This window comes from Chaetura pelagica, unplaced genomic scaffold (genome assembly GCF_000747805.2).
Source record: "Chaetura pelagica isolate M959 unplaced genomic scaffold, ChaPel_1.0 scaffold242, whole genome shotgun sequence".
Classification (NCBI taxonomy): domain Eukaryota; kingdom Metazoa; phylum Chordata; class Aves; order Apodiformes; family Apodidae; genus Chaetura; species Chaetura pelagica.
Window position 1 is genome coordinate 755317 of NW_009952377.1, and position 18661 is coordinate 773977.

Sequence of the window (18661 nt, forward strand, 5' to 3'; positions counted from 1 at the left end):
CTTGTCTCTGTACTACACCTTAATGTGCTCCAGCTCCCCAAATTGTCTTCAAGAGTCAAGGAATACAAAATTAGTTATTCTCACATTAAAACAAACTCCCAAAAGCTGAACAGTTCTTTAAGACAGTTCTGTAAATAACTAAAAAACAGAGTTGTCCTGAAGCTACACACTCTAGCAGGAAAGGTTCTTTACCTAGGTTCTGTGTAATGCAACAACTATAGGTGACCAAAATACAGTGATTTACTTAGCAACTATTAAACACATAAGAAATGTAACTTAATAACAGCACCCTTGAAAATATTAACTGTCCTCTTTAAAATACTTGTAGTCAAGTTTCTAAATATATTCCCCAGAAATACTCATCTATATTGTTCTGTCAGAGCAACACTGCAAAGGCTGACTGGCTTCCCTCTGGCACAAACATGTCACTACTGAGACATCAGTAGCTCTGTGTGATTTGACCAATGCTGGAGGAAATCTCAAGCTGCCAGGGAAGAGATCCCAGTGTCAGCATATCCCTGCTAAAGAAACATAGCCTTCCCACTATCCAGTTTTCCATGTAATAAATGCAATTTTATGTTTTTAAGTGTACAACAGAAGACAGCAGCAATTCTACTACAGTGCTTATAAAAAAGAGAGGACAAAAAAATTAAACTATTATTTTTGTTATAAGCATCTCTAACTCAGTAAAAACCAGTGTATTAATGGGAAATCGATAACCTAAAGTTCAAAAAGAACAAATGAGAAAACACAAATAAGCAACCAAGGTGTTCATGTACCTGCTGAATCATCAGATTAAACTGATTTTGTGTATCTCATTGTTTTCATTGATGAAACATTTTTTAATATACCTTTTTATATGACCATTCTGTGACAGCAGTATCTTACCTCCTCCTAAGAATGGGAATCTGTAAAAAATTATGTCAAAAGTAAATGGTCATCCAATGTTAGCTACCATCAACAGGCAGAGTTTGAGAACTGGCAGCCATATAACCTTTTAGCAGATGCTGGAAGTACTAAAAGCTGTATGGCTTGGTTGGTGCTTTTTCTTCAAGACATACACTGTGCTTAAACTGAAAGAAACATTACTGAGTTTGCCTCATACCATGACAACTGCGAGACTTCTATCTCAAACAACAAACTCAACCAGTGCACACCTTTATAAGACATCGTGTTCAAATATGCAACTTAGATTCTGATACCTAGAAAATGCAGGACATTTCCAAACTGAAAATAGTAAATTGAGGAAACATGCAACTGCCCACCATGACAAGCAAAGTAGTTCTGTGTATTAAAAGCACTCATGTCAACCCAGAATAAATACTGATTAATATCTGTATTCAGAGTCAGTGCAAAAAGAAACTGAAAACTCAGTTTGGGAAAGATGGGAAAAGATTAATTTGCCTGCTCACTTCCTTTGCAGTTATTACTAAAGTTCTTTAGAGAAATGTTGACTGCCATGACTAAAACAGTCTACTGCCCATGGAAAGAGCAATTTTCCAGTATTTCAGTTACTGTAGCCCTTATAACAGGTATTTCCTGAATTGAATTTGAAGAGATTCCTGAATGCAATATTAGATTTTTGTATTTACCATTTCTGGGAGAAGAGACTGTACAGCTGGATCTTGGTAGCTGCCAGTAAGCAAATTAAAGTGAGATGCATAAAAAAAATATACTTGAAAGTACTAGTTAGGTGAGTCAGATGAGATATTTACTATGCTGCTGATCATGCTTCTACTGAGCTACAAACACACAATGTAATTACAGTTAGCAAGAAAGCTCATGGGAAAGGAAAGCCACAGGAAAAAACCGGCTGAGTCACCAAGCATAAGGACATCACAGTAAGTCTTACTAGTTCAGCTGTAACACAAAGTACATGGAAGTTCCTACTGACTGAGCCCTGAAGAGCTCGATCCAGAGCCTGGGCAAAGTGATTATCCTTCCTGACGGGGGAAAACAGGCTAACAGTTTTCTGTCTCCTGAACTGCTGACTGGTGAAGGATGCCCTTGAGTAACATTAAAATTTCTAAGAAAACACCACAAATATTAAGTCTCCGTTGGAAAGACTTCTGCTCTCCACTGCAATCCTCTTCAACTTGCACATATTTTGAATACAAAAGGTTTTGGGTGAGTATCTCTGCTATGATTAATTTTCCTGGCATTAATCTGTTCTGAACCCAAAACATTTAAGGAACTCTGTAACTTCAGTATTTTTATATGTCAGAAAGCTAATCAGAAATGTTTAAACTGCTTCTTCTCTGTAGAGATACTTCACCTTGGACCTAGATGATCCCCAGAGATCCATTTAATGGTTTGAAAATAAGGAAAACAGAAGAGGAAAAATATCTGCCATCCACAAAGCTGCATGAAAAAAAAAATAATCATATAGGTGCTTTCATTTTTCCTTTAAAAAAAAAAATCAAAAGTAAAGTTTATTAAGGATTTTAGAAGCTTTGGAAGGTTTCCTTCTGCACATCTCGTGACTTCACTGAACCAAAGGTCTGACTCTGAAACAGGTAGTACCAGTTATAAAACCAGCTCCATTGGCCAGCAAAGAACTGCTAGTGCTCCACTTTTTTCAGCTAAGAGCTGTGACAAAGACTTTTCTTCTGCTTTCATTTAATCACTTCCTTTTCACAGTAGTATCATTTGTACCGTGCTCGGTAGAAGCCAGAACTTTAAATGCAGTTCCCTGACAATCCTTTTTTCTGATAGAGAAGCAGATCAGGCATTTCTATTTGTCCTCAAAGAAACTGGAAAGCACAAAATTGAAACTCAACAAAACTTCAGAAAACACCAAGGCAGAAGTAAATACCGCAACAGTCTTGGTAACTCTACAAGATTTTAAAAGGCTGTCAATTTCAACTGAAGATAAAATCTACAACTAGACTAGCAGTTCAGAAAGAAAGAAGCAACAGAAGGGGTACTGATTCTGAAACCTCCAGGGCAAATCGCTTCTCATTTCCATGCTGTGCAGCTCTGTTCTTGATGCACTTGTATTCAACACAGCTAGAGTGATAAAGAGTCTGGTCCAGATAAATCCTTGACCATTTATGACAATTTTCATGCTCTTAAGTAGAACTTACACTTCCAAACTGATGTAACTGATAATTACAAATGGGTCTTGGAGCTCTTGAAATTGGCATGGTGAACATAGTACCATTTCAGAATAGCAGTCTCATTAACATAATACACATTTATAATCCATAAAATTAACATTACAAATCTCCTGCTCACTCACTGAGCTTCTTTACTTATATTACCCAAACATAATTTTCCTGAATCTGTCTATAAGTCAAAGTTGGCAGCAGTAACAACCAGGATTTTTTTAAGTTTTCATGTTATTCTCCATCTAGGTGGGATTTGGCAGCTGTCTCAGAATGCCATAGGAATCTTTCAGTACCATCACTATCCACTCGGGTACTGAGAGTCCCCCACTCAATTGCAAACAGCTGGTAGCAGAGTGCTGACAGGAGGCAGGTATCAGCACGACATGGAACAGCTCCTGAAAGAACTGAAATTCCAGATTAGAACACAAAAGAGTAGAAACAGGGGAGGAAGTGAGGGGAACAGAGGAAAAGATCTAATAGATTAATAATAAGATATTATGCATACTCTAATATTTTAGGATTTTGGGGTGTTTTTGTAAGGTTGTTTGCTAACTATATGATGTTCAAGTAAATTACAACTGAAAGGCAAAACCAAATATTAGAAGGTATAAATTTCAAGGACAAAATACTTTAGGATAGACCAAGAGAATATAGGTATTTATAAAAATAAATTTCCTAAAAAACATAAGTTATTACCCTGTTTCTTTTACAGAAGAAACATGGCTAGCATTGGGTCCATTCAAAATTAAGCAGGCCACCAGCGCTACCAAATTAAGTTGCTAGCCCACCTCAGATACAATTCTGATTTAATAGCTGAAGGACATGAAATGATCTACTGTATTTTCTTGATCAACCAATACCAATATACTTTTAAAGAATCATCAAAGTAATTTATGCTTAGTCAACCTGATGCTGTCCTTCCTTTGCTAGTAAAGCATAAGGAAAACAAGGGCACACCACACTCCTGAATCACAACATTTGAGGCTTCCTTCTGTCCCTTTATTCCCCCATTTTCACCTTTCACTAGCTTCTCCTCTCCCACAAATTGTTGATAATGTTGAGTGAACAAGAAACTGTATTTTGTGGTTAGGACAGATGGTCAGATGCATGGCAAGCACTGGACAGGCCAACTACACCTACTGCCTCTCAGCTGATGACAGACCAAATGAATGGCTTCACAACCTACCTGAGTTCCAGAGGTCATATAATTTGCAGAGCACTGAAGTAAATCCTAGAAAATTTCTCAATCTATCAAATTTCTGTATGTCAACAACGGGGATACTAAAAGTACTACAGAGTGCCACATAAAAACCTTTTTCTTGTGAAATGAGCTACAATATAAATTTGGAAATTAAGAGGCACAGGAAGTTTGAAGCTGAGCTGTCCTGACAAGTGAATCAGTCTCATACTGCTTTTACCAGAGCTCCTAGGAAAGAAGTGCAATTAAATTTCTCTCAAAAGGCAATTCAAAGCAAAAATCAAGTATACACAGAAATAACACTGATAGAAAATGGGAAAACATAACAGAGAAAGACATTAAACCAATGAGTGGTGTCTTCTGGCATATTTCAATCATATATCTATGTTTTTATCAATACATTAGAACAGATGTATGCACATAAACCTATGCAAAAGCACTACAAATTGTGGTTTCCAGAAAATAAGATGTTTATTTATACTGTGCCTTACACAAAACAAATAAACATACAGCATTAAACAGGCAAGGAATACACACTTAGGCTTCCTAGTTTTGTGCAGGGGAGGAGATGGGAAAGACCACAGAAGGAAAAGAAGTGTGTCTGAGTTTACAATAGGAACCAAATACATATATATAGACATGTAGATATTACCTGGTTTGCAGACCAGCTGATCATTTCCAGCCACACCTACTTCTTGTGCATCTGCTTGTCTGTATTTCTCAGCATATTCAGTTCCAGCATTCTCTGTGACAGGCAGCCTGAAGAGGAAAAAAATGACAATTCAATAAAGGCTGCCAAATGTAACAGTCATGGATGTATTTGGGAATAACAGCATCATATAGTAAGTTCAGCGACTCTATGGCATGCAGGAACTACTTTAACAAACAAACTTCAGAAATACATTTTGTCTCTGCAGTTAGATACTAACCTGAGGAAAAGTGTCACATTAAATCTTTTTGTGCAGTTTTTTTAAAAATAAGCTCCCAAAGTATCACTCTAAGTTTTTAACACCTAGGAACTTCTCTCCTAATGCAAGTCTATGATTTCTTCTGAAAAAAGACGAAGTAACTGTTCCACCAATTCTTGACACAATACAATTAAGAAAACACGTGATTCTTGCATGACTCCCTGGAGACAGGAGAAGTAGACAGGAATAAACACAACGATCTCACTGCTTTAAGAAAGAACTTTTGTCTTTGAGGAAAGATATTATCGTGGCCAGGGGAAGAAAAAACACATTAACACAATCACACAATCAGTGAATTTTATGGAAATTAATTACACACAAGATAAAGCCTATCCATGACTTAAACAGAATGAAATAGGATTTAAACAACTCTTCTACACAAACAGTGTGAAAAACCCCACTAATTTCTCTAAAGAATAAAGCCACATATATACAATGATTGCATAATTATCAAATCATAAATAAACTTAAATGTACAAGAGCTCTGGACACATCAAAAGCGCCTTCTTGTTTGTTTTGTTTATTTTTTAAAATACAAACTAGAAGTCAAAACTATGGGCTTGCACCTTAATTTTAAGTCTGTTCCAGTGCAAGCTTTTGTTACCCAATGATTTGCTAACAAACCATAAATATTGTTTCTCTGTAGGTGAATATCTGAGCCACTTTATAAAAGGATACTGCTGTAGAAGCATCTATTCTTGATCCAAATTGTAAGCAACACTGACTCCAAAAACAAGCAAGCTGAAACCAGTCAGATTTTTAACATGGCACTACAACACAGAGCTCTTACCACAAAGTAATTTACAGTATCTTGATGCACCCAGCTTCTCTGACAAGGCAAACCTGTACCAGCTTGGCTCTGAATTCAGATCAGGCATTATTTCCTCCTACAGCAAACAGCATTTATCACTTACTGCTGTCAAACAAGTAAGACGCATTATTTCCTCCTACAGCAAACAGCAAGTATTTATCACTTACTGCTGTCAAACAAGTAAGACATGGCTTCTTATCCTATTTTAACAATATTTTAGGCATAGAATTATGACAATTTTTCCCTAGACCTCAAGTATCTCTTAATGCAGGATTTAACAGGATTGCACACATCTGCACAACAGCTACATGAGCACCAGATGCCTACTTTCCACAAGCAGAAGACAACACTTCTATCACTCTAACCTGTCTGAAACAGCTGGGACAGGGAACACGCCACAACAGCCGTGAATCTGAGTTACAATTTGGAACAGTTCATACACATCCTGTCAGACCATTTGTTAAATAGGTTATTTCACTGACTATTAATATTAAAACACAAGTAAAACCTAAGAACGCAATAAAGGTATCAAAATCAAGCGTTCAGCAATTAAAAGTAACACACCTAAACTTGGCAACAATATTACAATTTGGCTGCATTGTATGTACAGACTATACAGATTTTAGTGGTACAATCAATTATTTTTCTTTTCCATAAGACCACAGCCCCACTGAGTACATTGGACACATATTCTGACAGCAAAACCTGATTATGCAAATGAAGACAACCTGTCCTTCAGTCCTCTGCAAGAAAAAATTAAGATTAAGACAGTAAAAGCTGTCATGGAGGAGCACATAACTCAACTGTCAGCCCTGTGGAACAGCAAGCAAATTCCTTCAACAAAATACTTTCACTGAGGGACAGGGGGTACGGGCGAGAAAGGATCATTTGCTGTAAAGACCTTGCAGAAGTATCAGTATCTAAGCAGCAGCTGAAATAACTTAAGAAACAGTTTTATATAAGACCAGATATATTTTAACTTAACACTGCTGGAAATGGAGTTTTAAGCATTTCAAGATGGGCTCTCTGAAGTCTGCAAGTGCTTTGCCAGTACAGCTCCAGGAAAATGAAGACATTAGCACACTGGTGATCTCGGAGAATATATATTTTTTAATGTGGATATCTGTCTATTTGCTTTCAGAAAATAGGTTCTGTGTCTTCAGAAACAGCATGCTGCAAATAAACCTCAGGCTATGCAATGAATAAAGAAACTAATAGCCAGTCATTAAGAATGAACATTGCTCACTCAATGCACAGTCTTGAGGAAAATCATATGCAACTGGAAAATTGCATATAGGCATAGGAAATTAACAGACAACCTTCAACACATAATTTCTCAATGCTTTAATGCTGAACTTTGCAACTTTACTAAAATAAAAAGCTTACAGAATGATATTTTTTAAGCAAAATGGAAAAAGAATCATTATTAAGACCTTTGGCACTCGCATTAAATCATCAGAACGATACAATCCTGTCAAGTAATCATTTATAAACTATCACTAGGAGATATTCTGTATATACCTGGACAAACAGAAAGGGATGGAACATTTTTCTAATAAGTTTCAAGAAGCATTTGCTGACAGTGGAGGAATTACAAGATTTAGAAAATCCAAACCTATTCCAGCCACTGAGGCTTTGTCATCCAGGCAAAAAGGTAGTACACAGCTAGTACACAATTCTTTTTGGAAGAGAATTCATTAACATGGTTTCTTAGGAGATAATGGGATATTTTCCTTATTCCTTACCATGTGCTTTAACTACTACAACATTTTTCTGAAGTGTGACAGATCTTAGCACATATATGACTACTTAAACTGATCTGGAACATTTGCTTGGGACAAAATCTTTTAAAATATTTTTTATTTGGGCAAAGAAAACTTCAGAGTCATAAATATAAAACTAAATATGGTTGCCACTTCAGAGAAACTAGAAGGGAGACACAGTTTAACACCAGACATTTTTGACACATCCAATTGCAAATGATCTCAAATAGATTAAGGGGGCTTTTCTTTAAATAAATTCAGCTAGAGAAAGGTCTTCCTTTTCTTCAAGCTATAGCATGACCTCTAATAGGTCAACAAGGCCATCATAATAGAGTACACTCAGTACATTTTTGTATTTGAGTTTGTATTTGAGTATTTTAAATATTAACCAAAGCATTTTTGCACAAAGTGCAATTGTGCAATCAATTGCATAATCTCAACTAAACTGTGACATGTAATTTCTTTGCCACTTTTAGTGACATATACTACAATGCCAGTGGATAAATCTAACACAGTTAATGTCTCTAGATGCAATGCTTTAAAAAACCTTATTAAATTATGAGGGAATAAGATTGTACATTTCTGTTAAAGTAGCACTGCTTAAGCTGCAATCCTGATTATATAAATAAAATCTTCAGCTTTGTAATTAAATTCCAAATTTTAAGATGCATGCTTATTCCATGTCAGATAATTTTCTATTAACTCTTTAATTATAGCTTCAAGAACATTTCCATCTTAGAGATAACCGACTGAAAAATTGGAGTGTTCTAGGGCTGTGTTTTTAAATATTCTTATAAAGGTACTTTTTGCCTTTTTATGCTTTGCCTCATTTGACATAAAAATTCACATGGAACTCGAAGCTGAACATAAAACTAGTATGACTGACTTCAGAGAAGGGCTGCCCTAAGTCATCGCTTCTATCATACACACAAGCTGTTCACCTACATAGAAATCTCAGGGGGAAGGGAAAATAACTTGAAAAAGAAGCACCCACTTATCCTTATAGCATACAGAGCAATATTTTGCTGTACAATTTTAGTAAAATATATACAGTAGACTGTTTCAAAGCCTCTTTTCTGAAACTAAAATAACATGACACTTTACATAACTGAAAATTCATCATGACAGTAAATAACCTTCCACGAGTTTTACTGAAGGACATACCAAAATTACTTTCAACTGGCAGTTGGCATTCCATACTTACAGAAGACTGGTCTTACCTGCAGCAATGCACTAACTTTATTTCTTTAAAGTGCCGTTATTCAAAAACTACACTTGTTTCAGTCACAAAACCAGAAGATTAATAATAGAATTTACAGTAAGTGAAATCTATTAAAATACTAAGATATAGATTTTACAAAAGTGATTTACAGATCAAGAATCTAAGAATCAAAGAGGTGCATGCTTTTTGACCCAAGAAAACTGTTCTAAAAAGGTAATTAGCTAGATTCAGTGATAACGTCTTCATATACAAGACATCTTAAAGGCCTGTACTACTCTGCCTCACAACAGAGCTCCTTTTTGAAAACGTTACCTAGATGGGGAGAAGGAGATAGAGGGAGCACACTAAAACTACTCTGCAAAATCCTAAAAATCTCAAATGCAAATGTTTGAATTTGAACAGACAACGTAAACTCAGCATCTCAGATATATTTCTTCTATGTCTTTCTGCAGTCCTAGCTCTAACAGGAATGTTTGGAAGATGGCAGCTATTTCCTGTGGCTGATAGTGACAAGTCACACAGCAACTACCTCTCTACCACACATGGAGCAGTTAATTCTGTAAATTAATATTACTATAATTAGTTATGAATTGGAAGTTAGATGGGTGTTCGTATCTATTAACGTAACCCAAAAGCACAGGTTGTCTATCAAGCCTTGTTTCTGACCTTTTAGCAACATTAATAAAGCTTCTACATCATCAAGCTTCAAAACTCATCTCTTCCCTTTAACCACAAAGGCAAGAAACTTGGTCAAACAGCAAAAAAACCACAACAAGAACCATAAATCCCCATAGTAAGAAAATCAAAAGCATTTTTTATCAACTTGGTAAAATCCAGTTTAAATAAATCTGAGTAAAACACAATGCAAGTAGGAGACTGCATTGAAATTAAAAATGTCTGAAGACTAGTATTAAATAAAAGATCCCTTCAATTTCAAACTGATGCCTTTACCTCCCCTGTCTATTAGTGAAGTGTCACCAGAGACATCAATATTACAGTCCAACTGAAAGAAATCAGCTTTAAATATGTCCTGTTTGTATTCATCACAGCAACAGGAGTATGCTGCTTCCACAACTTTGTCAGTTAATACTGTTAGGAGAATTATTAATGTTTTTAGCCATCACAATGAAGGACCAAATGAGGAGTCTTATCAAGAGGCCTCTCATGTAGGTGCATGGCAAGTTTTTTTCAGTTGTTAAAAAGCAAAAACAGTAGGCAAATGCTGTGTGAAGCTATCAAGAGGTAGACACACCACCCGTCTGCATGCCAAACAGCTACAGCAAGTTGTTTTGTCAAATCAAAAGAAAAAAGCACTGCAAAGTTCATTATCAAATCCAGAAAGTTTATAAATGGAAGCAAATCATCCACCTGCTAGCTACAGATAGCTACAAAAATCAAATCTCACTTTTCGCAGATGACTGGTGGCTTTTCTACACAACTGTACTGGGCCTGGCTGGGACAGAGTTAAATGTATTCATAATAAGCAGCTCTGTGATGCTGTGGTTTAGATTTGTGAATGAAACAATGCTACTACCACAGGAACGTCTAAGTCATTGCTGAGCAGGGTTTGCACAGCATCAAGGCCTTTTCTGTCACGCTGCCCTCCCAGTAAATGGACTGGGGGGTGGGTGCACAAGAGGTTGGGAGGGGACACAAGCAGGCAGACAACCCAAAATAAAGAGACATTCCATGCCATGTAACATCATGCTCAATAAAAAAAAATAAAGGAAATAAAGGTGGGTTCCAGCTAGGTTTGCCATTTATTGCTTGGGAACTGGCTGGGCATTAGTCTACCTGTGGGAGGCAGTGAATGACTGCCTTTGCATCATTTGTGTTGTTTTCTTTCTCTCTTCTTCCACTTCTTCACTTAATAAACAACTTTTATTTTACATCATTTTTTCTTGCTTTACCCCTATACCACTGTGGGTAACTGGGGAGTAAGCGAGGGCTGTGCAATGCTTAGCTGCCCACCACAATATCAGCCCCTCACACAAAATCCAAGGCAACCACCTGATGTCTGTGTATTACCCAGAGATGTTAAAGAGAAACACAGAACATAGAGCATTATGCCCATGCACTGAAGTATTAGCTAGCTAGCAATGATTATGACCTGCTATAAATACTTTAGGTTAAATAAGAATGATAATTCTTGATGTGTCATGGTAAGTCTCATTCATAAGGACAGCTATACTTCTTGCCTCTTTTAGTGGCAGTCAGTAGCATATGAGATGGAAAAGATGCTATAAAATCTTCCAGAGTAAAGAATAACAAGCTTCTCCTCCACCTGCTACCGCCATTTTTCACAACTTGTTGTCACATCAGTGCAATATTTCATCTAATGGAAGCATTTTTGAACCATTGGTTTCATTTTTATCCAGAATCACTTTAGTGAGGCAGTTCAAAAGCAGAGTCCCATAGCACAACAGGACAAGAGAGCTAAGATCTGTGCAGCATCAACTACTTCTCAAACTGTTTTTCCAGCAAAAAAAAGGTGTTGTCCAACATTACACTCAATCGGCACAAATTTTTATTGAATTTGTAGTTCTTACAGGCAAGCATACCAGTAGCTCCAGGTTTAATCTGACTACTTTTTTTTTTTTTTTACCACAGGACCTGGCTGTTAGTTTAGGAAGTTTTTCTGTGTATGTGACGTTAAGACACATTTTAAATCTTCTTGCAGTAGTCAGAGCTGACTTGGATTTGTAGCTTTTCTTTCCTCCCAAGACAAACTAGAACAGTTTCACCACATCACAGAATACAGTTACAGAACAATACTTTTTCAGTACAATGGACAAATACCTGTTCCCTTGAGAACTTTCATTCTTAGTAAGATTTTCAGATTTTGGAAGAATGGTAAGCCTGTTTCAAGAATATGTCTTCTGCATTACAGCAAATTACTTATTACAGTAGGGCTGAAAGGTCATGATCAAAACTTAAAACTTACTTAACCACACACCATGGAAATAGCTTAGTTTCCTGTGCTAACAAGATAATTTTACTATTTTTATTTTTTTTAAAAAAAAAAAGCTTTCAAGAGATTTCAGGAAGTATCAGAAAGGATAAAACTAACATCTTCTGTTACTTCTTTTTAGATATGAAATATTATCTTGCCATAGAATCCCATATTCTAAAGGAGCTGGTATAAAGATTAGTTATGATGACTCCCAAGTAAGAATCCACCTGTCTCTAGTGCTACTGCTTATATTAGAGAAAGATTCCTGTAAGCATTCACAAAACCACCTCACTGTTATTCATCAAGTACTCCTTTGGAATTATGCTTTGCCACTGTAACAGGATATACCCAGGTATATTCACCACACTCAGAACATGCATCCCACATTGACTTTCTGTTTCACTTTATAAGTTTCAGCTATTTAAATCCATGTGTTGTCTGTTGTACTTACATCACAAGCATAGGCAAATATTCTTACTGTGTAGTTGTGTGATGGCTTCAACACAGAGCTGAGGGCTCCTAGCTGGTAACACACAATGCTGTAAGAGTATTGACAAGGAGAGGTTCAGAGGCTGAAATCCTGAAGAACTTTCAAAGCAAGGAATACCTCTATTTAAGTAAATGCTGTATCTGTGCTGCCAGCTATTTGATTTCAGAATATCCCTCAAAATTTTGATGACAAATACAATGAGGCAAAAGAGGACTTCCTAGAACAGATGAGACACTGAGTATGAGGTATCTTCAAGCTAAAGTTTACAGACATGAGGTGGACTTTCCACACCTTCACACTAAGTCATATTCTTGGCTGAAAAAACACATTTTGCAACTCAGTGTTCTGACAACAAATGTTAGGTTTAGATGCATCTCTTGAGAACAAAACATACACAGAATCTAACTGCCACAATGGGTGCAGCATTGTCTTAGGATAAATTCTTAAAAGATGACATGTGCTAATACTACAGTAGACTGATGCTCCTTTCTCCTCAGTCAAGTAAGAACTACTGACTCCCTAAATATGCCTCCTACTAACCAGATGAATCACGCAGTAAATTAAATGTTGGCTCATATTTAATTTATTTTCAGGGTGAAAGAAAACAATAACAGAGCACATGGCCCCGTAGAAATCCTTTTGCCCCATGCACCATGGCATGCTCATTATTCTGACTAGTGATTCATGGAGTCAGTCATTATGAAGATCACCTAAATTAGAGGCTGTGTCTATATTTACTGAAGTTAGCAGGGAAAACCCCCACAATTTTCCATCTTAATCTATTCTAGAGTAAATTCATGTAAATTATGCTTACTTTGTTTGCTTACGTAACTACTGGAATACAAACTAAGCTATCTCAATGATTCCTCAATTCTCTGTATGTAAGCCAAATGTCTAGAAGTTAGCACAGCTTAAAGCCATAGGGAAACCAAACATACCCATCATAGCCCCTAAGAAATCCTCATCAAAACAAAGCAGAGTCACTATTGCAGAGATGCATTTGGATTGTTCCACTGTGTAGTTGTCTTCAATCACTTGTAATGATGCAGAAGTTTTATATCCTCCTTACACACGAGCTCTGCCATGCAAACCTCTATTTTAGATTGCCTAGCTCTATTCAACCACTTCTAAGGTGAAGCATTTATTCTTCATATGGTCTGAAGTCAGTGCATCTAGCTGCAAAGGCATGCGATCAGAGCTTCTCCACCAGCCTCCATTTCCACTGCTATTTCAGAAAAAGGCTTCCAAGAAGTACATTAGTATTTAACTTGCATAGCTAGAGCGTAATCTGCAGTGAAAACGATACACCCAGTGCAATACAATCACTTTGCTATTGCTTATGGAATTGCTAGGAAAAAATATTTTGTACTCTCTTAAGTAAGAAGAAAATTGTCATGTTTCTCTTTTCTCCTCCCCTCCTCTAACATCTTAACAAGGCAGGTTATGCAGTCTTCTAGCCAAATCACAGAATGATTTGGGTTGAAAGAGACCTGAAAGATAATCTAGCTCCAACCCCCCTGCATGGGCAGGGACACCTCCCACTAGACCAGGTAGCTCAAAGCCCCATCCAACCTGGCCTTGAACACTGCCAGGGATGGGGCATGTACAGCTTCTCTGGGCAACCTGGGCCAGTGTCTCACCACCTTCACACTAAAGGATTTCTTCCTAATAGCTAACCTATGTCTACCTTCTTCCAGCTTGAAAACATTACCCGTGTCCTATCACTACATGCCCTTATAAAAAGTTCCTTCCCAACTCTCTTGGAAGCCCCCTTCAGAGTGGCATACAAAAATGCCTGAGAAGCATCTTTGTAAACTGGTAGAACTGACAACAAGTAAGTTTTGAAAAAAAGAACTATTTGATGTGAACCTCCCATTTACTTGGGGTTGGATGGAGAATACTGAATAGAGGAGAAAGAGGAAGACAGGCACGCTGGAATACACTTTTTTGGTACCAAGAAGTCCACAGGATAAAAATAAGCCATCATCAAGGTTTTTAAAAAGTCTGTTCTGTACATAGTAATTTTAAAATAGAAAGAACCCCACCAGCTGCCACCCTTATTTACCCAATTAATTTTCAATTAGCCTGGGCTCCTTTAAAGCTATTATTTTCTTAATAAGGCTCTTTGCTGAAGAACCTGGACCTGTCATAGCAAGAACGGAAAGACCACTTTATGAAAGAAGTCTGCACTTTGGTTCCAGCAACTCCTGCTACTCCCTCAGCTCAATTTGATAAAAGCATCAGAAAACAAGCCTAAAATATGCTACAGAAAAAGGGATGGTTATTGTAAGAGAAAGCATAAAAAATACCTAAACGAAAAGGCACTAGTTTTTATTTACCTACATAAGAGTAACTTACTTAAGAGTAACACTTACTGCAAGTCAAAGAAAAATATTATAGAATAAACAGATGCCTCAACAATTAGGAAAACAAAGTAAGGTTGAAGGAAAGTTTAAAAAAATGTCAACAAGTCTTTGATTTACAACTTCTGTTATATAAAAAGAAAGCCAGGGTTAATTTACAGGAAAAAAATAAATCTGCAAACAACTGCTCTGCTGCTGTGACAAGGTAAATTATAGGTTAGTAAAAAAGACAAATTACTCATCATCATACAACTAATATTACAGTGCCACTTGAGTATTAATGTGTTTTAGCCACTAATACCAGCAAAGAAAAATTCAGAAAATGAAAATTAAAACTATAAAAATATCAATTTGGTATGCTACAGTAAGAAAGCAGAAGTTCTAAGACTGAAACTTACAGAAAATTTACAGAAGTGAGTGTCAAAGAAAAGCGAGATTCAGAAGCTCAAGACTGTAAATCACTTAAAACCACAACATCTCCGGGTTATCAACATTTACAGACTGGAGGAAAGTGCAAGATTTCTATATGAATGTTAAGACCAAAACATTTTCCCACAATCATGGGAGAGTTAAAGGGGAAAAAAACCCAACAAAAAAAACCCCTCAACACAAAATAAAAAAACAACAACAACAAAAAAAAGCACAAGAAACCTTAAGGCAATCAGTAAAGACTTCATACCATTTGTAGTTTTATCATTGCCATTTTAGGAACTGCCTAAAATTAATTAGAGGAATAAAAACAGAGGCATTTTTTCCCCCCAGATTAAAACAACCAACGCAAAACCACTGTTGTAGGTTTCATTTAATTAATCTGCACACCTTCCAGTGTGCATCTCCTTAATTTGCAGAGACACTCTGATGGTTTTCTACTGTACAGCAGTTTACTTTCCAATGTGATATAGTAAAAAAGAAAAAAAAAAGTGGTGATATGTTAACTCTGCTGTAAAGGAGGTGGCAAGGAACATTTTAATTTCATCAGAAAATATGTCAGGACAGTTCTGTCATCATAAACCTAGCTCCCTTCCCTTTTTCATAGTACCATATACAATGCAATGTGAAAACCTTCCAGTTGAAGAGGATTAATACTGACATTTGAATTTTTCCAATGCATAAGTAGTATCAGCTTTAATAACAGCTACGCACGTCATCCTTTATGTTGTATGACATCTAGAACAAATTTACAGAACCCTTGTTCTCCCAAAAGTTCAACACAACAGTGGAGGCAAAAAGGCAGGAATAAAAATCCTTATAGGAGCAGAGACAGTCATTAGAACAAGGCAGAGCAGTAAAGAAGGCATTTTGTATATCATGCCTCCTGTTTAGATAACAGGAAGAGACCGGATAACTGGAACGGAAAATGGCTGCTTCAGCGACCTTTAGTGTGCACAATGCCAGCTGTGAAAATTAATCTTAAAAATGGATATGCTCAAAATACTCATCAAGGAAAGGGGGAGCAGGCAACTGACAGCCAGTTCAGAAAGAAGCAAAGTCTATGGTAAGACCTACAATTCTGGGCTTTCTACATCAGTTTTATCTCAATTTGCATCTCTTTATCATTCTCTTCCTTTAATTAGATGAATGTGTCTTTCATGACACACCATAGGTGTTACAGACTGGCTTCTTTATACCCACTTGAAATGTTAATTAAAAACGCTAACAGCTATGCACAGTAATGAGAAAGTGTAGTACCATGAGGTTGATGAAATTCATCTGGAGAAAGCATTTAATACAGCAACAAAATCCTGAGCAATTCTCAAATAGCTCTTTTCTGTCAACATTCACTTAACAAAAGGTTTAGATGATCTTTACTAGAGAAGGACTATTCTTAGCTGTTTATAAATGACAGTAGAATAGCCTGATCCCCCTCTAATGGGAGAAAAGTCTTCCAGCATCTCACTGGCCTGAAAAGTTTAGTTTGAGGATAAAAGAAATAGTTATTTTTAGCACTCTACAGGCATAAAAATACAGTTCTAAACTGTGACCTACAGCTATGCACAGCCAAGCATCACATCATACGACAGCCTTAACTTTAGCTAGAAGCACATCTGTAGTTGCTTCAGACTATCATTATTCATCTCACTACCAACAATACCATTGGATGGATTTAGCAACAAGCATTTGAAATTGTTACCATCTTTTTTTAAACTGCTCCCATCGGCAGAACTCAATTCAAAGGTAGGAGATCTTAATGGACTTCCTACAAAGTACTTGAGAGACCATGTTAGGGTAAATGGATCACTACTGCTCTCTGACACAGAGGATAAAAAAGAACCTTAAAAGCAGAAAAACTTAAGATGTACATTCGGTACAGAAAGCCATTTTTGTAAGCACAGTTTGAGTAAATTAAGAAAAAAGGAAAAACCTTATTTTTTTCTTGCAGCAGTAACAGCCTGAAAACAGATTATGCTACAATAAAAGACCTTCAAGCAAACTCACCTGAAACAACACTGTTCACAGACAACTGCAAAGGTAATTTCTGTTATTCCAATTAGCATGCTTGTGGCTGCATGATTTGTAATGAGCTGCAATTTAAGAGCCTATTCCACCAAATTCCTGTTTCCAGGTTATTTAAACAACAATTTATAATGTATACAGAAGCTTTAAAAACTCCGCTTTTTCAATATATAATTTATTTAATCACTTTTTAAAATGTATAGATTTCTTCCAACTTTAGAGGTTTGGGGGTTTGATGGGGTTTTTTTCTTCTTGTTTTGTTTTGGAGAAGGCTTCTTGTTTGTTGATTTGGGTTTTTGGGGTTTTTTTTGTTTTTGCTTTTTTTTTTAATCCATACATGTTACCAGCACAAAAACTGAAATATTTCCGACATGACAGATACACACTTTTAAATGCCATAAACTTCATGTAATGATATTAACTCAGAAAACAGAATGCAAGGTTTGTCAGATTTAATTATGGCTTAGCAATTACTGTTATCACTACTTGTATTGTACTGGGAAGTATTTTAGATCATTAATAAAGTTTCCTTTGAACAGTCAGCTGCTAAGAAGGAAGTCTACAGGTATAAATACTAATGGTCAGACAGAAATAAGCAAAATCATTGTTTTCACTCCCCTTACAGCTTAAAAAAATGCCACTTTTTGGCTGGATGAAATGGCCAAAAAACGATTCCTACAAACCCACAGGATATCCTGGATCAGAAGTAGTTACAAAAACCCTACTGAGGGAATTGAAATGGCACCTGAAAGAGCGTGAAAGATTAGTGCAAGAGATTGAAAATGAACAAAAAGTACAGAAGACTGGCATGGATTACAACTGGCTGAGGAACTACGAAAACCCTCAAGCAACAATTCCAGCTACCGAGCAACGGCAGCTTGAAGTCCTGTGTTCACAAATCCAGCCTTGCCAAACAGGAACTGTTCTCAGCAGGTAACTGTTTCACATTTCTCTAACTTGGAATACTCAGTCATAAGTAAGATGTTTCTTTAATCTAATCCATCTCTGATCTTTCTTCCAAATTAACAACTAGCAACTGGAACACATTTTCACACATGTTTCAGAAGTCACATCTTTATTATCTTGCACTCAAGGAAGCTTTTAATTAATATTTTCCTGGCCTAATCCAAAACAAGGGAAGTCTCACATGCTGAAACATGTGACCTCTCAATACTTACAGTTTTTCCCGTTAGTTACCCCAAATATCTATTAAATAGTAACCCAAAGACCAAAACTCAAATTAAAAAACTCATGTAACGCCCTGTTATGCACAAACACAGCCTTGCTGTGCAAAATACCTGACAGCTCTTAAAACCAGAAAATCAGCAG

General features: G+C 36.6%; 2 protein-coding genes across 4 annotated transcripts in view; one reads left to right on the forward strand and one right to left on the reverse strand.

Annotated features, from left to right (window-relative positions):
* The window catches only part of TDRD9 (tudor domain containing 9), a 66767-nt gene extending 49394 nt beyond the window's left edge, over window positions 1-17373 (reverse strand). Inside the window, exons 1-2 of the mRNA XM_010008164.1 lie at window positions 17315-17373; window positions 4961-5067 (exon numbers count right to left, since the gene is read on the reverse strand). Coding sequence (XP_010006466.1) covers window positions 4961-5067; window positions 17315-17373 — 166 coding nt within the window. The remainder of the gene's footprint in view (window positions 1-4960; window positions 5068-17314) is intronic.
* The window catches only part of RD3L (retinal degeneration 3-like), a 3452-nt gene continuing 948 nt past the window's right edge, over window positions 16158-18661 (forward strand). The window contains exons 1-3 of one of the 3 annotated variants that reach the window (XM_010008144.1): window positions 16158-16373; window positions 17259-17347; window positions 17958-18265. In XM_010008144.1, coding sequence (XP_010006446.1) covers window positions 17967-18265 — 299 coding nt within the window. In that variant the 5' untranslated portion in view covers window positions 16158-16373; window positions 17259-17347; window positions 17958-17966. Of the gene's footprint in view, window positions 16374-16879; window positions 17348-17957; window positions 18266-18661 lie in introns of those variants that run through there. The other 2 variants (XM_010008145.1, XM_010008143.1) reach the window with 2 other exon arrangements.